The 25,385-nt window shown below is 43.3% G+C and overlaps 1 protein-coding gene across 2 annotated transcripts in view; it reads left to right on the top strand.

Moving 5' to 3' along the window:
- The window catches only part of LOC139206745 (mitogen-activated protein kinase kinase kinase kinase 4), a 54,727-nt gene that overhangs the window by 16,971 nt on the left and 12,371 nt on the right, over nt 1–25,385 (top strand). Inside the window, exons 6-21 of one of the 2 annotated variants that reach the window (XM_070836316.1) lie at nt 1–91; nt 271–401; nt 1,821–1,875; nt 2,082–2,160; nt 3,491–3,663; nt 7,578–7,650; nt 8,190–8,313; nt 8,871–8,987; nt 9,418–9,552; nt 14,139–14,204; nt 17,824–18,171; nt 19,355–19,489; nt 20,441–20,575; nt 22,143–22,213; nt 23,484–23,563; nt 25,244–25,332. In XM_070836316.1, coding sequence (XP_070692417.1) covers nt 1–91; nt 271–401; nt 1,821–1,875; nt 2,082–2,160; nt 3,491–3,663; nt 7,578–7,650; nt 8,190–8,313; nt 8,871–8,987; nt 9,418–9,552; nt 14,139–14,204; nt 17,824–18,171; nt 19,355–19,489; nt 20,441–20,575; nt 22,143–22,213; nt 23,484–23,563; nt 25,244–25,332 — 1,902 coding nt within the window. The remainder of the gene's footprint in view (nt 92–270; nt 402–1,820; nt 1,876–2,081; nt 2,161–3,490; nt 3,664–7,577; nt 7,651–8,189; nt 8,314–8,870; nt 8,988–9,417; nt 9,553–14,138; nt 14,205–17,823; nt 18,172–19,354; nt 19,490–20,440; nt 20,576–22,142; nt 22,214–23,483; nt 23,564–25,243; nt 25,333–25,385) is intronic. The other variant, XM_070836317.1, reaches the window with a different exon arrangement.

Below are 25,385 nucleotides of genomic sequence, written 5' to 3'. Positions count from 1 at the left end.
GGTCTTTCCCATCTTCACTCCCATCATGTGATTCACAGAGACATTAAGGGACAAAATGTTTTGCTCACTGAGAATGCCGAAGTCAAACTGGGTATGACACATCGACACATGCACTGTGGTTTCCCAAGCCTGCCTCCGGGCGAAACTGTAGAACAATCACACAGTCATGCATACATACATGAGTCACACAGCCACTAAAACACCTCATGAAGACGCAAAGATTGTGGTTGTTTCGAGGCGTGAAATTGTCCTACATTTCTTATGTTTCAGTCGACTTTGGAGTGTCGGCACAGCTGGATAAGACGATCGGTCGAAGGAACACCTTCATCGGTACTCCATACTGGATGGCTCCGGAGGTCATTGCCTGTGACGAGAACCCAGAGGCAACATATGACTACAGGGTACCTAACGACACAGGAATAGTCATGTTTCCGGCCTTTTTAGCCATTTCTTCTAAGATATTGCAAAAAATACAGATAACTAAGTTGGTTCCCATCAACTAGGATCACATCATCTTTTTTGAGAATTTGTAAGTAAGGCATCCAACGGGAAGTCAAACGCTCAATATGTTTCCATGTCCTTCAGTATTGGCTAATATGGGCCAAGAAATATATGGTAATATTTTAATGTCGCAATTTATCAACCACATGCAACAACACATACATACTGCAATTACTGCAGAGCGACGGAAGCGAACAGAGACACAGTTACTTTCAAGTGTCCCATACCCAGATAAAAACTTAATACTTAATTCACTCTGGTTCCACTTCCACACAACATCTGCCAAACAGCCATTTTAGCCAAGAGGAGCAGCAACAGCTACAGACTTCCAGCAGTGCTGTCACAGGATGCATTCAGGTACAGTGTGGAATGTAGGTCACCTACGTTTTGGCTTTGCTCAGAGCCCAAAAAAAAACAATCACTGAAAAAAACAGGGACTAAAAAGTAGACTTGAAATGTAATACATAATGCGTCCCGCTCTCACAAAGTGTGACAAGGAGGGGCGTTCAAGCCACAGATTTAAAATTAAGGTTAATAAAAATCGTGTAGATGTAGATGCAATGCAAGGATGTGTGTCACCTGCTGTGGAGATCCTGTCTGCATGCACTCTGACCAAAATCTTCTGTACATTCAGTTCTATACATGATCCTTGAGTAGTAGGTTTGTGGTATTTGAGTCTGCTGTGGCGACCAGTCTGTCGCATAATTTGCCAAGTGTGTTTTTCTGGTCTGTGTCAGACTTTTTTTTAACACCCAAACCACATCCATGCTGCCGAAGTAGCCCCTGTTTTACTGTATTATTAAGTTCTTTGTTTGGTCTTGGCCGGTCGAGTCCTCCGTCACGTTCACTCTCCTCCAAGATTGTTTGTGTTGCCATCATATCAATCTCCCGCCTGCATCAGTGTCATGTGGGAAAATGCATAGGGTTATCATTTTCTCCCCAAATGAGAAACACAATGGCTTTAAATAGGATTTGATTTGCGACACACCAAAATAAACAGTGTTTTTCTATTGTCTCACGACATATATCGTCATGTCACACAGCTAATTGTATGGTTTCTGGAAGTAATTAGACATTGACTTTTGAAATCCAGTACGTCATTGAAGGGATTCGTCTGATTCTTTGATTGCAGAAGACTGGCTCGTAGTCTTGGAAGTTGCTCCTGTAATTCTTGGACCTACACTCTCCACTATGCACAAACTGATTTACTGTTTGAATTTAAAGAGAACGTCCAGAGTTCACAGGAAATGAGCGGAACTCGAGCTAAGCTTTGTGTGCACGCCAGCTTTAACCTTCTCATGTCTCTCTCTCCTTCCCAGAGTGACCTCTGGTCGTTAGGCATCACTGCTTTAGAGATGGCTGAAGGAGCCCCTCGTAAGTTAGAAATACACCTGAGCACACACGCATTGTTGACTGATTTTACTCAACGTTTATTTCTTCACGTATTCTACTCACTGTCTTCATCTATTCCTCCTCCTTTCACTCTCATCCTCCCTATGCTTCTCTGTCCTGGTCTCTCACTTTCTCTCTGTCACTGTGACTCTCTCGTCCCCTCTGTGATCCCATATCTTTGTTTGTAGCTCTGTGTGACATGCATCCAATGAGAGCGCTGTTTTTGATTCCACGAAACCCTCCACCCAAACTGAAATCAAAGAAATGGTAAGCCTGCAAACACACACACACACACACACACACTCACACACTCACACACTCACACAACAGGAAGTAGAGGGCAGTGTTTAGGTTTTCCCTCTGAAAGCCGGACTTGAAAGTGATCTTTGTTGTGGGTTTCATGCATCAGACAATCAAGGCAAGAACGATATCCCCACACTCTGTTCTCACAAAGAAACTAAAAGCTCAAAGTCACTGGCATGTTCAGCAGGCAGCCCGAAAAAACAAGACACAAGACACCAGGCGTATATGCTGCTGCTGCCATTTTTCATCCTAATCAGAGTTTTATTATTAACCCCTCTCTCCCTTGCAGTGTCTTCCCTTCCTCTCCTGTCACCCTGTCTCTTTCTTTCGTCCATATATAATGGAGAAGCTCTTCAGATTGAACTGGTGCTTGAACTCGGTCGCTTCATTCAGTATTAATGCCTTTAGAAACACTAGTTCATAGGACAGCTTTTAATAGCTCCAACAGTCTGTGGGTGTGCAGCGCTCTCCAGTCCTGTTACCTCGGGGCCTCCCAAAGGCTGCAAGCACACCAAAAACTAAGCAGCTCTACAGATTCCTTCCCTGTTTTCTAAGAGTTGACAGCATAGACAACACTTCGAGTTTTAGGAGGGTTTCTGTGCACAGCTATCATCTGAGTGAAACTTCAGCTCAACATTTCTGACAGGATTTTCCCTTGTATTACTCCAACAAGTGATTAGTAGCTTGCATAATCTAGGTGAGTTTTTGTGGCATGTTTTTAACGCTGTCATTGATTTGAATATGTTTGACTAATGATCCTGCTGTTTTTTTTTAATATTGGTTTGTCACATTTGTTGGAAACAGGACCTTGCTCTCTCTCTTTATAAGGTTTTGGCAGCTCATTCATTTGCTTCACTCGTTTGTGCGCTGACTGACTTTGAACTCTCTTATATGCTCTTGGATTTACATTTTTTGTCCTCTTTATGCAAATAGTCTCTTAATAGAGATTATTGATTTGAAAGGAACCATTAATCCAAGTTAAACAATATAACTTAAAAACAAAGTATCATTCTCATAATTAGGATTTTAGTTGATGAAAAGTTAAGCCACTTCCCATCTGTCTACTGAAGTTTATCTATGGAGCACTTTGAGCAGAACATTTTTCCACAGAGTGCTTTACAGATGACATCTAGTAAAAATCTGTCCGAACATGATGAGAATCACATTGATATTAATGATCCAACTCATATATATCCATCTGAATGAATTAAAAACCTTCTCAGCCATGCCAACATTTATTGTTTCCTCCTCCCTCGGCCCTCTGTCTTCGTCCTACTCTCTCTGTCTTTTGCAGGTCGAAGCGCTTCTTGTCGTTTGTTGACAGCTGTTTGGTCAAGAACCATCTGCATCGACCCGCCACTGACGCCCTGCTGAGACACGCTTTCATCAGAGATCTGGCTAATGAGAGACAAGTTCGCATCATGCTCAAAGATCACCTGGACAGAACCAGGAAGAAAAGAGAGAAAGGTGAGGAGAAATTGTCGCAGTCGTTGTGACAGTAAGGGTGGGTGAAAGCTAAAGAAGCGAGGGAGAGACAGATGATGGGACGGCTGGATGCTCTAACAGGTATTCAGGCTGCGAGTAGAGCTGCTGTTTTAGTTTTGTTTGGACTAAAACCTGAATTGGGGGCAAATTATTTTTCTCTGAGGTTTCCAGAGTTCTTTTATCTAAATTTTATAGCTACAATACAGAACTGAATTCAACCCAGTGAGTCAGCAATCATTCAGTTATTGCATTTACGGCTGAATTATTCAGCTGGTGTGTTTCTGTAGGGTCACTTACAATGATGATGAGTTCTGCTGTGGGCTGGTGTCCTGAAGGAGAGCCTATGCTGATAATATTGTCGACCTCATGCCACGTGTGTGTGTTTTTACCTCAAGTCCCAGGGTGGATTAAACACTCATTAACACACTACATACACACATACAAGCAGATGTACATGAACGCTGACGCATACTTAACTTAATTATATTAATACATAATTTCAAATACAGAAACAACTTTGAATCCAGACACATACAAACAAAGACACACTGTAAAACAGAAGCCCACAGTTTGACCCCATGAAACACACAGCCAGATTTATTTTACATCAAGGACATCATCTCTGTCCCGCATTGTTAGAATTATTAAGGTGCTTCAGAGGTGATTCACAGACAGGGACAGTCAAAGAATTCAATACATTCTTTGGATAACTAATGAAATTACCGAAAGTTTTACAAATCGGCCACTTGACGGAAGAGATTTTCAATTGCACTGAGCAACTTCACTGCATTTGGTGGGTTCCACGCCACTTGTAGTGGAATAAGAACTATCAACACACTTAAGCTGAGAGAGTGCACCAGCTGCACTGATGGCACAGCAGCTGCTTTGCTCAGACTGTCAAAAGCACTGCATTTCTCCTTATTTATAGCACACTGTTCATGAAAACGTTTCGTTAGGCTGCTAGTGCTAGCCACGATTCACACAACTTGCATGACACACTGCTTGCATTACACTTCGCTGCATCTTTATTCATTGTGCTGAAGTAAACCCACACCTCACAACACCCAAACCTTTCCACTGTCACTGCAATGCACTGAAACCAGAAAGAAGGTTTTGGGGAAAGAAGCACAGATTTAGGTTTTTTATGTTCTAATGAATGATCGTACCTCTAAAAAATGCAGTTTTTACACCAGGGCTGATTGGACTACAGGCGTCCCTAGCCAATAAAGCTTTTGAATTTGAATTTAAACCGCCAGATATTTTAATTGAGCTGAATGGGGAGAGGAGCGAGGAGGGCCGATGGTGAGTCGGCCAGACAAAATGAATGATGGAGCAACAGAGGGAGAACGTTGGGTTGGGCCAAAAGGCTGAACACAGCTGACCTTTCCTTCCCGTTTCTGCAGCACTCAGTTGGGACAACGTTTTATACAACAGACACAGAAATGGAGAAGGAGGAAGAGGAGAGGGAGGAGGGGATGGGGGGGGGGGGGGGGGGGGGGGGGGGGGGGCGCGGGCGCGTAGAGACAAAGAAACAAGAGCCAATGTAGAATAAGAAGAGGGAGGGTAGAAGAGTTATATCCTCATCCTGTTCTAAAAATGAATTACACTCTGGATGAGTTGTATGTGCTGAATATGTGATGGCAGTCAGACGGTGAGAAATAAGGTTAGGGGAGGGGAAGAGAAGACAAAGATATTTCTGGCCTCTTTTGTTCTCATATTGATACTGAAACAGTGTAAAAATCCTGGTGTTGTCTGTGAGGTTTATTCATCTTCATTTGGGAAACTGAAAGACAGGCGCGGTAGAGGAACGAGGGACAGAAAGAGACAGTGATTATGAGAGAGAAAGAGAGAGAGACCCAGAAACAGCAGAGAGAGAGAGAAAGAGAGAGAAGCTGAGAGGGGAAGGAAGGAGGAAACAGAATGGCCATCTGGTTCTAATCTTCTGTTAGCTTATAAAAACACACTAATGACTGGTAGACTTTCTGCATGCTGCATGTGTTTTGTGTGTGTGCATGCAAAGGCCAGATTTGTGTGTGTGTGTGTGTGCGTGTGTGTGTGTGTGTGTGTGTGTGTGTGTATGCGTGTGTGTGCCCCTCCAGAGTAATGAAATGCCGGTAGTCTTAAGTGCGTGTGGGAAAAAGTCACTGATGCAAGGAAAAAAAAAAGAAAAATCAATGCTCCGGACATGATGCAAAAAGGATGTGTCATTTTCAGCACGCCCAGCAGTGTAGTTCAGACAGAGATGGTCTATGTCTTGGAAGATGGGTCACTCCAAAGAAAAAAGATAAAATGTCCCACTTCGGTCAGCACAAGTAGGCATTAACCCTCAAATTGCCCCTCTCTCCAGCAGCTTTGGCTCCGAACCGTATGACACAAGCCAAAACCTTTACACATGACATCACAGCGGCAGAGCCGAGCCGAGAGTCCCTCAGTCAAAGCTGAATCCGTCTGTCTTGCTTCCTATTTCTGGTTTGAACAAACGCACCTGTGTTGTGTTACCTTTCAGCGTGTTAATGGCAACATATGGCGTGTCAAGTAAATGTTCAAGTTAGCCCGAGCTGCTTTCACACCATATGTTGGCCAAATGTTGTTATGCTAAGCTGGCTGGCCCATCTCCCTGGCCTGCAGACAATAACCCCCCCTGGAACAGCGTTGGGCTGTGCGGGGATTTTGGTGTCGAGGTCACAGTCAGAATCACAAAATCACAGTCAGAACGATTTCTCCACACTGGTTGTAAAACTAGAGTGTAAAAGGAAAAAGAAAGCTTGCACAGTCAGATTTAATGATTACTATTGGGATAGTCGCTGTTCAACAAGTAAATCCTACAGGCATTTGAAAAAAACAGTTGTATCGAGGCATTATTTTCAGCTGTCTGACTGCCCACACTAATGTGCATGTGTCATGGGAGCAGTGGTAGGCGTATGTGAGGGGAGAGGAAAGGTTTTCAGTGTGTGCACTGGGTCAGGATTGAGATGATTCAGCATTGCAGTTCCAAAGCCTTGGTATAACAACTCTGTCCCATATGTCTTTCACTAGAACAAGACTCTCATTTACTCTCTTGTTGCCCAAGTTTGCCCACACTGTACTTTTGTGCGGCTTTGATAATGACAAAATTGCTACTGGCAATAGACGATGAAGGAAGGAGACGGCAGGCGTGGAGGAATTTTTAATGAAACGACGGCTGGTTCAGAAAGCCAGAGACACAGTGCTTGCGCGCCAGAGGAAACACATCAGAAGGCCTCACTCCTAGCACCACCCAGGACCGTATCTTATTTCTGACAAACACTGAGCGCATAATTTTACAGCAGACGACCTGCTAGGTTCACACTCAGACATTCGGCTGACGTTAACACGGGCACCAGAGTGAAGTGGGACACATTCCACAAGTGTTCTGCAGCTGGCGGGTGTCTACTGTTACATGCTCACATATTTACACCCACTGTGATACAGCGATTCACGCGGCAACTGACAATTATTTTCATCATCAGTTCGTCTGCGGATTATTTATATGATTAACCAGAGGGTCCAAACCCCAAAGGATACGCAACGCACAATGATGTGACACAAAGAAAAGCAGAAACTCCTCACATCGGAGAAGCTGGGGCACAACAATGGATGGTGGTTGTCTGAAAAAAAAATCACCTAAATGATTAATTGAATATCAAAATAGTTGCTGATTCATTTTGTTTGGATTAACAAATCGATTAATTCTCAATCTCAATCATTTGAAAAAAAAAAAATAAAGAGGGACAGCAAGTTACATTTCCATCAGTCCTTGGAAGGAGCTATTACATTCTGTTTTAAATGACCTAATATTAAGCAAATACACAACTTCTGTCTCTGTCTCCCTCTCCTCTCTCTCTCTCTCTCTCTCTCTCTCTCTCTCTCACTCTTAGAGGGTCCAGAGTATGAGTACAGTGGCAGTGAAGGAGAGGACGACGAGGTGACGGAGGAGGAGGGAGAACCCAGGTGAAAGCCTTTTCACACTAGGCACGGATGTTGTTAAACTGATCACAGGGTGTGTGATGAGAGGTGGTTTCACACTTGTGCTGCAGAGCCATCAGTTAAAGCCACAAGAGTTGCTGCAGATCTCTGTGTGCAGAAATTCATCGTGAATGAATCCCGGTAAACACGCTAACTAAAAACATCATGGATTTTTTTTAAGTAGATTAACACGTCTCCTACGTAAGCGCTCCCTACATGCATACAATCATACATAGCTAATGGCTGACTACAGGAGTAGTTGTGTGTGTTTGCCTGGCCATGGGCAGATGCACTAGTCTCTCTGTTGCTGTCCCTGGATGTCAAACGGCAGATGGCACTAGGGTCTGAGCGCTTTCTCCTAGGATGAGCTTTAAGTGCGTGTATGTGTGTAGCTGCACCCATGACCATCTCAGCGGTGAATTAACTACATTCAGTATTTTTCTTTTCATCCTCAAGAGCACTTCAGTGCAGCACAACGCTGTTATCATCACATGCACATGCTTTCCTCCCTCTGCCTCTTACAGCTCCATAGTGAATGTTCCTGGTGAGTGGACGTTAAGACGGGAGTTCCTTCGTCTACAGACGGAGGATCGGGAAGGGGGCAGAGAGGGAGGCCACGGAGGAGGCGGGGGCCAACAAAGACAACAGGTAGGCTTTGAGTTGGAAAAACTAGATGCAGCTCATGGAATTAAGTCCAGTGTGTGTGATCAGTGTATTTGTATTGTTTTGGCCTGTTGCTCAGACTTCATCATATTACTGAGAATTATTATTAGTAGTAGGAACAGTAATGCAGTAGTAGTGTTCGCTACAGGGTGTACTTCCTGCATGGTGTGTTCAGGGTCATTCCTCACTGACTTCATTTGAAGTTTAGCCTTTTATCACACGAGAAAATCATCTCAACTCAAAATGGAAAAGCTGTCGTGTTAGTTGGAAAAGTAGAGTGACTACCAAAATGTCCACTCTGACCTCTAATCTCATTTCACACTCACCAATTAGCCTTAAATCTTGTTAAAGTTTTAGGTGTAACGGCTCCAAATCACGGCGGAAGCAGCAGGTCATTTGACCCCAGCACAAAGTCAAAGATAATTCTCTTTTGGTTTTGCTAGTGCAGTGCAAAGAGCCAAGTTGACCCAATATATTTCACCCTCAAATCAAACACTTGAGAGTGTCATTTGAACTCTCATCACATACCGATCCATGTGCAGGCATTACAGCAGCACAGGCAGCAGTTGGCAGAGCAGGAACGATACAAGCAGCAGTTGCTGGCTGACAGACAGAAGAGGATCCAGCAGCAGCACGAGCAACGGCAGAAGTTAGAGGATGTGAGTCACGCTCATACACATTTTTCTTTTGTATTCATGTGCAGCATGTGTCAGTAAGTGGGTAAGTGCCCTCCTGTAAATAAAACATTTCAGAGGAAGAGAACATTTGTCCCACCAGCTTTTATCAACTCCATCTTTACAAGAAGCACCTCGGTGTCACCCTCCACCTGCTGAGTCACATCCTCACTCTGCCCACTCTAACTGCTCTCACTGCACCTTCCTCACAAGCTTTTATGTGCAGGATGATTTGATTTTATAGTAGGTTATACTTTTGATTTATCAGGTAAGTACCTATAAATAAAGAACTCACATATTTCTACCACACACCACCCCTTCCAAAGATCGTTTTGCTGCACTTCAGGTTAATGTGAACGATGATGGCTCGCCTGCTGTCTGCGTACTTACATATTGGTGTGTTGACTGTTTCCAGCAGCAGAGGCGGCAGCTGACTGACTGCGCCTTTCAGTGGGCCGAGCTTCAGGAGATCCTGCTTGGGGAGGAGTCTGATCTCCACGACAACCGAATCTCACTGGATGACCGAAACAGGAGGAGTGACAGGAGACAGGTAACAATGAACTCATGTTTTCGCACTCGTCCGCTGTACTAATGCCGTTGTACTGCGCTAGTGTTTTGATATTATGGAAGGTGCGGAGGGGCCTGGTTTTTGCGCACCTCCTTGGAATTGGGCACCAAGAGAGAGTGGATATTTTAAAGCCAGGACAACATCTGGGCTTATTCTGCCACGTGGAAACTGTTGGATGGGATGAAATGATTTTCTGTTGTCTGAGAACAAAACATATTTACTCTGGAGATCTCTGACATTTTTATAATACCACCAGAAAGTCAAAATGTCCAGTTCAGGAAGACCCCAAGTACTTGATCAAATGTTAGCTCATTAAATGTAGAATTAAATGTCCAGTGATACTGATTGTTAAGGGAAAGTGTGCATGTTCAGCAATACCTAACAATGATATGTGGTTTACTTTGTTTTTGTCTTATAATATTTACACATCCAGCAGTGTCGGAGCAACATTAGCATTCATTTGGATTCCTTTCTCGAGCCAGTTGACTTCTTGCAGCACTTGTTAGGTCTTAAACAGCCACTGATGTAAATATCCGTCTTTTTAGCTGCTAAATGCCTGATCAAATTCACCAGCCAGTCAGGTGGTGCTGAGCAAGTAGTGCACAGTGGCTTAATCAGAACCGTGTCACTGAAAACAGCAGCCTGCTGCACCCGGACACAACACTAATGACAGCAGCAAAAGTCAAAGGTTGTAAAACCAAACTAGCCCGAACAGTAATTTCACAGCACTGTTCAAAAAAAACATTTCTTATTGCATTTTCTAATTAAGTCACTTCTTTCAGACATTTCGTCACAATACCTGACTCTGTAGACTGTTGCATGTCTCTTTCTCAAACACCTCATAAAAGCTGATATGAGCATTGAAAGAGTATGTCAAGTGTAACTGCTAGGAAGCTTGTATGAATGTGCTATAATCTGACCTTTTTGAGCCACACTGTCCTGACCAGTCAAGCATACAATAGCAACGAATAAGACGAGTATGAGTAGTTGATGTTAGACCACATCATGGACAGTGTGTGTGTGTGTGTGTGTGTTAGGCTCCATGAATATTTGATGCCGCAGTGACTTGCCACATGAACTTGTTTTCCTCAAAAACTGGAAAGCTCGAGGTGTGTTTGACGCACGCTGAGCTGATGTAGCGGTTGCACCTGTCAGCCAAGTGATAAAAACATTCCCTCCTCGACGCGGCGGGCCAGAAGAGAGATTTTTTTAAGGGCGGGTCTGTAAATGTTATAATTATCATCTGTAGAAGACAAAACTTTATGAGACGGGAAGCGACCTCTTGGACACACTTGGTCAACTATAATCCCATCATAATACAAGAAACGGGAGAATTCTTCTCATTTTTTAATACATTTTACATCAAATCGTATGTGGGTGCTGCTTGTTATTAAAGAGGGGCTCCATGTATATGTAAAAGAAATTATCGTGCCACAGCGCTTTCAAAAGGTTTTGTTAAATTAGATGGAGATTGAATAAGTTTCAGAAATCCTTTATTTTGCTTCTGTCCTGCAGTTTGCCGTTTGAAGAAGGTCTTTCACTTCCACAAAGTTGCTATAAAAATATCTTTTGCCTTGTTAAAACTTAATGTATAACATCATACAGATCTGCAAAATGAAAAACGACGTTCTCTAAGGAAAAATTACAAAGCAACAGTTGTGTGCAGATGAGTGTGTGTGTGTGTGTGCGCACACACGGAGATAGGGTGAAGTGTCTTTGTCAATTCTAGTCATTTTAAACAAAGACACATTGCTCTTTCTACTTTTGCAGATTCATTTTTTTCTTCATTAATTTTAACACATGCTTAATGAATCCATCCCACACACCAGTGAGCTTCAGTAGGTGTATATTAACACCGGAGCAGGTTAGTGACTGTGATTTCTTCATGTAGAAGACACTGTGTTTCAATGCTATTAATATCTGTCTAGTTATATTATATGTCTATTTGGTGTGCTTCTGTGTGTGCGGCAGAGAGCTATCTGTACGTATCAGATTCTGATTACACAGATTGCCTCTAAGTCATTAAGTTCAGCATGCTTAATGGATCTATCTGCTGCTTCATTAAGTTTTAATGCATCAGCATTTAATTATGTGGCAGACAGGTTCAGTGAGTGTGTGATGCGGTGCCTTGTATTTTGTCAGATGAAGAACTTGTCTGGGTGCAGCGGATTGATTTGGCAAGTGTCACATAATGCATTTCAGTGGTTTGTTGGCGAGAACACACCACTGTGTGCCTGCTGGAGGCCGGAGAAGTGGCCAAGGGCAGGGTTTGGGCTGCCACACGGCACAGGCTGTCGAAAAAGCAGAAACACCCACTTCCTTAACTGCTTTGGTATCATTTGAAAAAGCGCAGTATGACTTCCCTTTAACAAACTGCCTACAGTCCTCGCTGCCTTTGTGCATGCTGGGAGATACTCCTGGCCCCTGCAACCCTGAACAAGATCAGTTAGTATAGAAAATAAATGGTTGGTAATGTGTTTTACAGTGTCAGTAGAACTGCTCTTAGTCACAGTACTTGAACTAAAATCTGAAAAGTGCCATTACTATTAACAGGTACTCAGTGTCATGGTTAGGGGGGGTTGCATGGTTTGCATTGACATGGTGTCACAGAGGTACTAGTAAACCTACCCAGCACTCACTGGCCATAGCTTGTCAAACACAAAAACATTATTATTCTGAGGTTCCTCTCTAAAATGAAATAAATATTCAGATCTCAGATGGCTGCACAGGACAGCAAAGTAGGTAGGGTGTTCCACCAGACTGAAATATCTCATAATTGCTGGATGGATCGCTATTTGTTTTTGATGACACATTCATGCTCCTCATGAGATATATCCCACTTAAGTGATGAGCATGAGTTTGGATGGACTGGTGACTAAGATGGTGCATATGGTAAACACTACACCAGCGTTTAACGTGGTCATTGTGAGCAGACAGCCTCACAGAGCCGTTAGCATTGCGGGTGAGTTTTGTGTGGATGCTCTGAACCGCTGGGAGCACAAAAGGTAAAGAGTAGCAGAGTGCTTATAGTGGGCAGCTCCCGACAGCTTGAGTTTGTGCAGATGCTTGAATGTCGGTAGGACGATGGTTTAAATTGTGGACACGTACAGCTATTTCCAGTGTAAGAGTCAGCTGCAAAGCCACCACGAAAACTGATCACAATGATTAGGATGCCATACAAGTATAGACAGAGATTGTATATAGATAAAATAAAATGTTACAAACATTGATGACATCATGAAAGCAATTAATCTCGATTTATATAGCGCCAATTCATAACAGTGCTATCTCAAGACGCCTGAAGTAAATAGTAATGTGAGGTAAATGAGGTGCTACTTTTACATGATCTTTACCTTGATGATAAGTGACGTGACTTTCTTTAATTAAAACAGTTAGAAATGTGACCGCGGTGGAGGCTGAGATAATCTCACACCTGCAACACTGTCCACATTTCCACAAACTCTCTAGCTTCCAGTTGCAAAGGCAGACTGGTTGGATCATTAGTGCTTGTCTGCTAGCTGAACAGTCATTGTCATTCTTGTTAAAGCGATGCTTTGCTTATTTTCAACCAGCTTTGTATCATTACATTGTCGGTATTCTATGCAAAGGAACAATGTTCAATGCAATACAACGCAAGACCTCCCCACTCTCAGTGTCATTTGCCCTCTCCACAGCTGTTGTGAATAAAGTAACAATAAAATGATTATTGATATTTTACTGTTAAGTCAGTTATTCAAAAACAGCCCAAGAGCCGGCACATGTCTGCCCGATGACACATTGAAACACAATTTGCATATACCATTGTGTTGATACAAAGCCAGTTGGAAATTACTAAAGTATCCCTTTAATACGTGACTGAACCTCTGTGTGAATGTTCATCTTGGATTATGTCTCTTTCAAAGGGCAGCTTGTCACCAAATGTACAAATTTCATCAAGAGAGCTTTGCCATCCAGTTAAGCTGCCGTTTGAGCTTAATCTCCGTTGAATGTGACCCTTCAGATCCAAGCCGAATAAACACAATCTGAAGGCAATGGTGCCATTACTGCAAATATTTAGAGTAGATTTAACTAAACGGGAACATATCCAGTCGGGACTATTTGGACATACAAAGATTTTCCAGGAGAAATTCAAAAAGAGGTCATAATGAAATATTTACAGTTGAGGGTGTTGGCTAAAAGCTCCATGCCATCTTGCAAACTCTGAATATTTTAGTTCCCACCTCTCAGAATTCTGCTCAAGACCTTAGTAAACCCTAATTAAAGCAAGCCTCCGTGTGTGTGTGTGTGTGTGTGTGTGTTTTCCCCAGTGTATTGCTATTCTTATGAGGACCGTAGAAGAAATACAAAAATGTGGAACGAGAGGATTTTAGAGTTTGAATTTAAATAAAATTTTGTTGTCAAGGTTAACAAAAGGTAATCAGTCATGGAACAATCTGGCAGATATCTCATATACACGTGTGTGTGTGTGTGTGTGTGTGTGTGTGTGTGTGTGTGTGTGTGTGTGTGTGCGCGCGTGCGTGCGTGCGCGTGTGTGTGTGTGTGTGTGTGTGTGTGTGTCTCCCCAACAGGACCATGTGGGCAGACAGCGGAGTGCAGATTTGTCAGTAAGGCCTCTGGACTCCACCGCAGAGCAGGTAACAAACCTTCACTCCATATTTTTTTAACTCCTTGTCATTCGTTCTTCCATATTTCATATGACAGAGGGCATGTGGAGTCTCTTCGAATGTGTGCTGATTTTTAATGCCGATCCCGATGGGTTTGCTCAGTAAGACTCATGGCGTAGGGGTCTGCGATGTGTTGAGTGGGTTTGTTTGTGTGCAAACTGCGAACCTTTTGGATGGACTCCTTTCTTTCTTTCTTTCTTTCTTTGAAGGTTTCTGGTCTCTTCTGTGAGGTTTTTGTCTCCTATGTGATTATGTCCCTTTTTATTTCTTTGTTTTTCATGATTTCTACATGTCTCCTGATGGTTTTCTTCACAATTCCATATCGTATCTTTTAACACTGATGTAGCGGTAAGCCGTGTGTCTGCGTGTGGGGCAGAGTACAGTACGGCGCTAATGATAAGCATGATATTTTATATGGCTGCATTGAGCAGGAGAAAGGAGCCTGAAGCAAAGATGCCAAAAACCCTCTCTCGTTCCATCTTCTCAGTTGTCAGAATCTTTGGCTTTTCTTTGTCTTTTGTCATATTAAACTCGATATCTTTGGGTTTTGAACTGTTGGTCTTTGATCCAAAGACTGAAATCTAAGAGGAATTGTTTGTGTCACAGAGAGAGAGAAGTTTACTGGTGTAGTCTGTGTCACAGACCCCCTAGTAAGATGAAAGGAATTAGAAGAGGGAGGGAAGATGAAGAGAGAAGGGGTTGTACAGTAACACGGTGCAATGGATTGGGGAAGAGAACAAAAGGGAAAGGCAAAACAAATAGTCTCTGAGTGGCTCTTATACCGTCTGTGTGTTGAAGACGGTGCGCTTCAGTCCTGCTCTGGATGCCTGACGGCCCTGCGCGGGGCTGGGAAAGTTCGCCATTTTGAAGTTCTCACTCAAGGAGGCAGTAAAAGATCAGAGTTTGTAATTCTGTGTTTGTGAGGGAGCCCAGAAAGGATTGAGAGAGTCAACAGCGACGCACACTGAACTGAACCAGCAGTGTCAGATCTTGACAAGCTTTTAAGCCAGTGCTTATCACAGCATGCCATCACTTTTGTTTTAAAGTCTTCCCTCTCTTCATTTCTCTCTCTCTCTCCCCCTCTCTCTCTCCTTCTGTCTCCGCTGATCCCAACATGCCCTCCCTCCCTCCCTTTTCTCACTTGTTTCCTATCTTCAGCCCCCCCTCTGTCATTCCCAGCGTGTAACCCCTTTCATTTCTGGCATCTTCCCTTTGCCTCGTCTCTCAGCGTTTCTGCCAAAATGTTACCATCTAATCTCAGTCGGGGTACAGATTCACAAATTCACCAAAGATTTCTCTTTCCGTTTTCGCCGCCACTTCCCCTACTTTCCCAAACGCTTTCTCTTCCTCCGCTCCTTCATCCTCCCTCTCGCTGTTCGTCTCTTCTGCCTCACCCTGATGTTGTTGTGGTCGTGCTGTAAAATGGGAGTCGCTCGTTTGCTTCGCAGCCTGTCGATGCATAAAATTAAAGAAAGGGAAAATGATTAAATTGATAAAAGTGATGAATGTTTGGACTTGTAGCGCTCCAGCCCTCAGTGACACCGCACAGATGGATACATGGATATATTTTATTAAATTGAAACTGCAAGGAATTTATTTCAAGATTCCATTGAGTTGTAGATCACCATCTCTAATATGCAATAATTCTACTCAGTCATTAAACATGGATGTTGCATCTTCATTTGGTCACCATACCTTATCGGCAGATAGTTTGTACGTAGCACAGACACATTGTGACGTATAAAGACTGAACAGCTTTGACATGTGTGCGTGTCGCATTAGCTGTAAATTACCTTACATTAAGTATCAGATGGACCCATCAGAGTTTTGGCTCATGGTTTTCTAATTTTGTCACTATTTAAGTCGCCAAATTGAACAGCTGGTTTCCAGTCACTGTTTTATACTATTGTTGTGAAAATAGGCCTCGTTCCCAGGGCCGAGGGAGGCTGTGGTGGCTAAAGTGCTGCTGTTAGTGGAACACAGTCAGCTGGGTATGCTGAGTGTTCTGGCTGTGTCCTCTCATTCCTAAGAAACAGCATTAAGTCTCCGGTGGTCTCCCATCTATAGCAGCATTCACATAAACCTCATCTCATCTCGTTGGCATGTGTCAGCCGCGCTCATGTTCTTAGGTAGAACGACGGCGCACAAAGTGTCCGTTCTCTCGGTTCCGGCGGGGTGGGAGGAACTATGTGGCTTCTTGTTGTTGTTGTAACCCTGAAAGTACCTTCAGGGTTACCATAGCAGAAGTGATGAATTGGAGTGTGGGCGCTTTTCTATGGACTTCCCGGATGAGTGAAAGTGTCTTGTAGCATAGCCCAGCAGTCTTTACACTCCTTTCAATGCACTGTCATGCATTTCTATATATTTTATTTTTATGTGCCAAGCCTCAGCGCAAATCAAACCAAACTACTTGCTCTCTAACTTTATGTTCATGTTTGCTGGGCTGTTTTGGGAAAAGCTCAGTCCAGGTGCTGATCTGCACAAACTTAAAATGATTTTCGGACCAATGCACATAAATACGTCCTCTTGGCCAAACAAAGTGGCTCTTGGCTGTGTGTGTAAAAAGAAATGGAAAGACAGCTGTAACCTTAAAAACAATTGGAGTTGTGAGATGTAGATGACAGTAGTGGTTCTTCATATGTGCTTTCATTGCATTTTTTCTGGAAAGAGTTGTGCATGCAAATCATATTCTCAAACCAGAGAACCAGCTGCTCTCTCATGTCCGAGCGTCTTTGCCAGCCAGACTGATTACTATTTTATGAGTGTTTTCACATGCCGGTCTGTGTTTTAAACCAAAGACCTGAACCAAACAGCTTCTTTCCGCCGTGCTTCTCCTGTGTGTGTCACAACAAGCTTGATGATCCAGTGTACGCTTTATGAGGTCTTCATGCTACAGCCGTTGCTCGTCCTGTCAATTCCTGGGAGCGTCCATTCAGTCAGAACACTGCATGCACAACATTCACTCGACTTGCATTGCTTCAAATAGTTTAAATACATTTACTTCAGTCATGCATGAACTTCAGTGTTGATTAGACCTGTAAAAGTGTATTTAATTCCCTCAGTCTGCATATTCATAGCCTTTTAATATAGAATATCACCTCCTATTATTGCTCTCAATTGCTCCATAATTAGAACATCTTGACTTACTGGAAGCTGAAATGCCAACATAATTTTTTCCGTGTGATTTGTATCTGAAGATTGTAATATATCCAAATACATATAGGCCTATTTAAGAATTAAGATTTAATTGATTCTTATTAAAAAAGATCCAGAACATCTGCATATAAGAACAAGTTGTGAGATTGAGACGTCTAGTTTGACAGAAATGTCACCGTAAGCCCTAGATGTAATAAGCTAAGCTGGAAAATTCTGCAGAAAGTCTCAAATGATCTACAACTGAAGACTAATGACACCTCTCTGTATAAATATAGGTTTTAAAAGCCTTTCTTTACTTTGCAATGACAGATCTGATAGTCCTCCTCTTAATGTCTACAATTGCCGCACAATACAGGACACATGTATCTTCTTTTAGAAAGACCCTCCCAGGCTGCGTCAGTTTCTATGTGTGCTTTTCATGTTTGCTACATAGAGAGCCGTGGCTCCAAACCAGCTGCTTCAGCACAAGGCCCAGCTCTCCCAGCCTCAGCTACAGCCACAAGCCAAGCCCCAGCCTCTGGCTCAGCATCAGCAGCCCTCGGCGGGCAGGAGATCCCACCGCACCCTGCCCAAGGACCAAACCCAGCTCCTGTCGCTGCAGCACGACCACAGACACAGGGAGAGAGAGAGGGAGAGAGAGAGGCAGAGGCAGAGAGAAAAGCCTGCGGCAGCTGTCCAGAAGCTAACAGCTAATAGAGGGAACACAGCTGCTGCTGCTGCTGCTGCCGCCGCTGCTGCTGCTTCCTCGCCCAGCCGCCCTGCAAACAGCCAGCGCTCCGCGGTAAAATCCGGCCTTCCTCAGCTGTCTAGCAGCCTTTATCACCTCAACATCCCACATCTGAGCACCCTGCTCACTTTCACTGAGATCCATGATTTATATCTCCATTTTTTTCTCTCCTCCCAATCTTTTTCCCCTACGTTTTGGTTTGTCACTTGATCATTATCTGAGTTGACAGACCTCTTTCACCTAAAGGTTACTAAGTTCTGGGAAAAGTAAGCCAAATATTAGAATTAGAGTGTGGTTGAGGTACGTAGAAAACCAAGACATTTATCCCATTTGTGACTTGGGGGGGGGGGGGGGGGTCATACCTTCTGTTCTTGGCAGAGTAGCTAAACCACACAGGAGCCCTAAACAGGAAACAGACCAAAGGTGCTAATTCTATAAGCCAGTATCTTCAAACAGCCGGGAGATGAGAAGCTTTCAGAAAAAACATGCTCTATTTTTAGCTATTTTTTTTACCAGAGTTATTGTAGAAGTCTGAGTTCCAACAAAACAGATTATACTGACTTCATATGGTTTTCATATTATTTCATATCCCCTATAACAACTTCTCCTTTATAAGATGATCAGCATCATAGTGACTAAAATCTATGTATTTGCTTTTGGTTTTTTTTTTTTTATTATTCTTCTAAGGATGTTGATGTTTGATTTATCAGAAAATCTACATTACATCTGGATTTGGGAACTATTAAGAAAGATGCTGAGTAAGGGTTGTCTGTGTAATGCTGAATGATTAGAGGCTCTCGTCATGTCTGGGCCAGTATGTAAAAAAAAGAAATAGTCTTCAGAGTCTTCCAAAACTTTGATGTAGGAGTCAAACAAGTTGTTGGAGAAAGATGATTCTCATCACTTAGGAAAATGTATGCGTGGCACATATTCTTAATTCTAAGAATAAGAGCAATTTTAGAGCAAATCCTTGTTAGAACTACAGCCAAAGTGTTACTGTGATGCTATGCTATGCTCACTGTCTGATTGTCCTCTTCAAAGGAGACCTCTTTGTCTGTTCTGCTGTTTTTCCTGCATGTGTTTGTACATGTATAGTGCATTTTCTGTAAGTGCACATGTGTTGCTGCTGTATCTGTTGAAAAAGAAACAGTTTTCTCAGCGTGACTACCCCTCTCTCTCTCTCTCTCACACACCCGCGCTCACTCTCTCCGAATCTTACATGTATTTCATGTTTTAGATGGACTTCCAAGACTCAAACCTTGCCAGGCTGCTTTTGGCTGCTGGTCTGCCCAGCCAGGTGCACTCTAGGCTGGGCTCTGGAAGTAGCTCTAGTCCTTGTACTCCAGCCATGCAGAGAGCTCACCTCAACCAGGTACATACACTTATGTCACATACCACGTGTCCACTCTTTCCTTTGGATGTATTGTATCCTGCTCTCTTCTTCTCTTCCCTATTCAATCTTTATCATATTTTAAGCGCTGTTTTGATCTGTTCTGTTATTTTCTGCTCAGAAATACCATAGGTTAGTCCATCCTGTGGGTGTGGAACGTTTGGTGACGTGGCTAAAAGTGTTGAATATACACTACTCACAAAAAGTTAGGGATATTCGACTTTCAGGTGAAATATATGGAAAATGTAAAAAGTGAATGCTACAGTGATATTATATCATGAAAGTAGGGCATTTAAGTAGAAGCATGCAATGGTGATTTCTTCATTTTAAACAATGTATTTGAAGAAAATCTAACAACAGTGGTAGGTATACCACAACAAAAAAATTTCGGTGCCTCAATAAATTGGGATGTGGCCAAAGGACGTCCACTCCTCTCCTTTCTGTGACTCTTCCAGTCTCTGTATCACTGTTACAACCTCCTGATGACCACCTGAAAACTTCCGTCTGAGGACTTCCTGTTTGAAGCCTCGCAATGGCGAGGTGCTGCTGATCAATTGTTAGGTGTCGTCTTGGTCTCATGATGTCAGAATGTGAACAGCACGATGAGGAGGACTGTTTAAATACCAATTCTAACTGAAGCAGGAAATGTATTGGTCGATTCATGGATCAAACCTGTTGTGAATCTTGCTGTTAAGCTTCTTGTTAGAGAACAGCAACTTGTGCAAAAAGTACTGAAACACTGAACAGTTGGACATGTGCATTCAAAGGTTTAGAGAAGGTCACATTAAGTTCACCTGGAAAGGTTAGAATGCATTTTAGGTTCATCCTGAAATTTCACCTGAAAGCCGAATATCCCTGACTTTTTGTGAGTAGTGTATATAAATACAATTACATAGTTACAAATGACCATGGGTGAAAAATGTATTTTTCCAGAATGCCAACCTGCGATCTAGCCGAGAAGCCCCCCACAGCAGCTCTATGTCCGATATGGCCATCTCCCCCTTGTCCCCGTTCGCCCCCCTGTCCCCAACTGATGATGTCTTCTGGGACTCTGTGGCGCCACCTAAGGTGAGCAACAACTGCCCCGTTAGCTGCTGGGTGAGATGGTAGGTCATATGACTTACACAAACGAGGCAGAAACGTAGTTGATGTTTGTGTTGTTTTCCTGGCTGCCATCGAAAAGGGGAACTTGTTGTTAATGTCATGCCAGGAGCAGGATGCCGCCCGCATCACATGAGGTTGCCATAACGTGTTTGTGTATGATAAGCATCCTGTACTCTGGTCATAGCAAGCTAAGGAAGTGGCACACGCAGCACGAGGTTGGCACACTGTATGAGAGGGACAGTGCTTTACCTCAAGGCTTGTTATGAAATGCCCCTAACCAAAAACATCTCTGCGATAAATACATAATTCAGTCTTCTCACTCCCTCTCTCTGTTGCTCTCTGTCTAATTTCACAGCTCCCCCACTAGGTGTGTTACTAACAGAACACCATATGGAGTTAATAGAACAACTAATAACTACTACAGAGAGAGGAGGGGAGCCCAATAAAAGCTGTCTGTTTGCTATGTTGTGCTGTAGAACTAACAGGAGGCCATATGGAGCCGATGGAGCAGTTAATAACTCACTACTCTCTCCTTTGATTGCAGTGCGGTGACTGGAGCTGCTTTAAAACACTGCAGTGGCTTTAAAACGGTTAACGTTTGAGTGTGACAGTAATGTGCTGAAGCAAAGCCAGGCATTTGATGATTTTTTACAACTGTCTGAATTCAAATCATTTTGCATAAGCTCCAATAGCCTTAAGCTCAAGCTGAGAGGTCTTTGATAATTCAGACCTCTTCTTAATAGTCTGGAAGGGTTTTGTGATGCTCAATAAGCTCTCATGTTAATTTCATATGCCACAATGGTAGACAGGAAGTGACAGACACCAAGCTGGGTGTGTGTGTGTCTGTGCATGCTTGTGTGTGTGTGTGTGTGTGTGTGTGTGTGTGTGTGTGTTCAGGGGAACCAGATGTGGGATGTGGGCAACTTGTCAGAAGGATGATGGGTAGTCCCACAGCTCGCGTCCTGCTCTGCCGGGTGTGTCTTCCTCTCTGTAACTGGGTCATGTGACCCAGGAGATGAGAGGTCAAAAAGTCACAAGCTGGTTGGTAAGACTGAGAGTTTGAGAAGAATGAAGTGTTGTGAAAACCCAGTTTTAGCACGTTTTGCAACACTCGCGTAGATTGTTCTAGTATTGACCTGACAGTGCTGTTACAACAGGTTGAGAAATAACCCCGACTCCGATAATATTTCAATAGCATACGTAAGATTTGGACATGACTCTGGGGAGTTCAAAGGAGCAACATTTAAATGTTAAGAAATAGCAAAGCCAAATGGTCTAATCAGATTCTGAGTAATAGATGTCTCCCGGTGGGTTATTGAAGACGTTATTGCTCTCTGCTCCACACCCTTTCAGACACTGCAGAAGCTGCTGTATGTAAAGGTTTCATAATCGTAGAAGCGTTTTTATGATTACCTGAAACGCTGCTTGGCTGGACATGAGATCCTCGCAAAGAGCCCCTGTCAAACTATGTGTTTCTGTCGAGTCTGTTAAATCAAATCTCCTTCTGCCTTCTGTCGTGTGGAAACTCCAGGTCCCAGAGCGCACTACCTCCAAGTTCTACTGTCGAGAGCTGGTAAAGGGTCACAAGAGGGCCGCCTCAAGGTAGGCCACAACTACGCTGTATGCTCACTGAACACACAAATAATACGTAGAGGCCTATGTTTTATCTGTACATAAGCCAGTGAGTCACTCTTGAGAAGTAATATTTGTCTTTCTTAAAGCCGCACTAATCAATATTTATCATTGACAGTGGATGAAGTGACTGTGTGCTATGTGGGATGGGATCCCTCCCTAGAGATGGATTATCACACTTAGCTCTACAGACTGTTAGCTCTCAGGTCACTGTTTTGGTTTTACAGCCCACTACTTCGGTGTTATGACTCACTCAAGGGGCAGCTATTCTCAGCATCACATAGTGGAGCTTTTAGCAGCTAGAGAGACGTAGGTATTTATCTCATCAGTTGGTGGAGACCAAAAACAGAGTTAAAATGAGAGTGACTGTTTTACGTAAATTTGTCAGAAACTGAACGCCAAGTGAATGCTAATGTTGTGTGTCTGCTGGATGTGTAAATAGCCGACTGTTTGCTAGCAGGTTAGCCACACAGACTTCGATGTTCTGTTAAGAGGTTTTATTGATCTAAAACTAAAAGCTCTTTAGATGCCACAGTTTTGTTTCCAGATTCATTGCTTTAGCATTTGATACTCCCGAGCACAGGCTGCATTTGTTTTATGTAAAACAGATGTGTCTGATTCTGAGTCTCCGGGGTGACTAAATTACCTGTCAGCAATGATCAGAGAATTATGATGATGATTATTTACTTTCACTTACAACATTGTTGAACCTTTATTTAACAGTGTAAATAAAAAAAACAGCGTATTGAGCACAATTACTCTAAAATTCTGTTCCAACTGATGGTTGATTTGGTATTTTAGATACTTACCTACAAAGTACTGAAGAGTTGTAACGGTGAAGTGTTTCTTAACCTTGGGAGTACCCACAAGCTAGCAAATGTGGGTACTTTTTTTTTTTTCGCAACCTTCACTATTGTAGCCGTACTATGAGCAGTTCTCAGTTCTGTACCACTGTTATCCTTCCTGCTAGTGTGAACCTTATTTATTATGAGGGCTTGTGTCACACTGCACTTCAGCATAGTGTCGCACACTATTAGAGAACAGTCGGTCATGAGTAGATCAGATTAGTTAAGCTCGGATGATTATTTTCGATTAGCTGCAACTAATGGTGGGAAAATTGGGTCATTGCAGTGGCACCGTGAAGGATATACTCCAGATTAGAACACAGAGGTGTACAATGTTGATCACCATTCACTCTCCATCCGCATCACTCGGTATGTGTGTCTCTTTCTCCATCTAGTGGCAGTCCAGTGTCTATAGCAGATAAGAGTGGAAGATCTGCGTCTCACGGAGTCTTCTCTCCCAGCAGCAACCACCCAGGTCTGTGCCGCCCTAAGTTTGGTCACTTGCTGTTACCTGCTGTAATAAACCCCAGGAGATGGGGGCTCTTCCACTCTGGTCAGGGATGAAGTGGGTAGAGATAAACACAGAGATAAAGCTCTGTCGTGTGTGTGCATGTATGTGTTTGCACACACACGACGCGCGCGCGCGCGCGCGCGCGTGCGTGCGTGCGTGCGTGCGTGCGTGCGTGCGTGCGTGTGTGTGTAAAATCATCACCGGTCTCTCAGCTTAGCTCACGCAGCCCAAATGCACATACGCCAAGCCAGTTCACATGCTGACACATCCCACACAGCCACACCAAGCTCCCCCACACACTCACCATACAGTACACACACTTACCAAAAAGCAGCAAGAGTGCGTAACGCAGAATAATGTGTTCAAAGCTTGCCCTCTCTACCTTTGTGTCTAGAGAGCACGAAACAACTCATCTATTTCAAAGCTCTGCTCTCCGCGTCGTCTGTTCATGGCAGAGAGGAAGCTGGCCTTGTAGCGCCCGGGAGAGAAGGAAAGACGAGAGGAAGATGGGGGAGAATATGTTTAGTATTTAAAGGTTTCCCTCTGTGTGTAGCTGAGAGGAAACAACTTCTGATGCTTCCCACTCAGTTTGGCTGCCGGCCTCAGCCTCCTTTGTTTGGAGCTACCGATCAGAGATTCTCCCAGAGAGTCATCCAGCTTTACTGTGCTAAAAAGCTGCTTTTCTCTTGATGACAAAAAGCTGCTTTCCTCTTTGAACTCTGTCCTTGTTGGAAATTGCGTTTGTGGCACTGATTTACATTTCACATATTGATTAGGACACCTCAGTTTAATACCAGTCAAGCAGTGAAAACACAGGTACAGGACCAAGGGACTGGAAGCCTCCGTCCGTCACAAGAGGTGCTGGCGGTGCTAGTTTTCCTGCAAACCTCTTTGATTCGTGTAACCTGGGAAGACGTTCCATCTTTTAACTGATTTAGTGACTTTTTACTCTCTGCCATTGTCAGAAACTCCTGGCATGTGATGGAAGAGCAGTGGCCTTTGCCTGTTTTTTGCCATAAAACATTCATTTCTGTGCTCAAAAGCGCAGCACAGTTTAGTGTAGAAGTAGCGAAATAGACACAATAATTGTGGTACCTTCTAGTGGCTGGCTCCCAAACAACTCAACACCATAGACTGTATGCTTGATACCCAACATAAATCCAGTAATGTGACCGCCAAATTTCTAACACATCACAACTTTTCTCCATCTCAGCTTAATTAGCTGATAGTAAATCAATATTGTGTTTAGAGCTGGTAGCTTTGCTTTCACTGCAGGATTAAATACTGTCAGTTAATTTATTGGAATGGTTAATGGGCATTAGCATTTGTAATGTGTTTTCCTTACACTTTTGAAGGTATATGTGTAACGTAGGGAATGTAACAGACACCAAGCTATGCTGTGAGTCTATCCAGCCTTGTGATGCACACTGTTGGATCCCGTGTAGATGCTAGCAGAGGCTGCCATTTTTTGACAATAGCCTCATTTGTCCACAGTAATTATCCCTCTCACCACTCGTGTTAATCTGGTAGGGGTTCAGCGGTTTGCTTACACCACCCTGCTGCTATTTGGACGTTGTATAATTGCTACCAATGCGAGTTATGTTTATATATATGTGTGTGTGTGTATGTGTGTGCGCGCTGTAGGTTACTTCAAGCTGGAGAGTCCTCATCTACAGCACCGCGTGCAGCAGCACAGGAAGACACAGGAAGACGTAACCAGTGGAAATAAACAAGTAAATTAAGAGTCGTTTTCCTTGAAATTTTGAGCACATTCTGTCAAAATTCC

This window comes from Pempheris klunzingeri, chromosome 9, assembly GCF_042242105.1.
Source record: "Pempheris klunzingeri isolate RE-2024b chromosome 9, fPemKlu1.hap1, whole genome shotgun sequence".
Lineage (NCBI taxonomy): Eukaryota > Metazoa > Chordata > Actinopteri > Acropomatiformes > Pempheridae > Pempheris > Pempheris klunzingeri.
The sequence above is the reverse complement of the archived record's forward strand: the minus strand, read 5'-3'. Positions and strand labels throughout refer to the sequence as shown.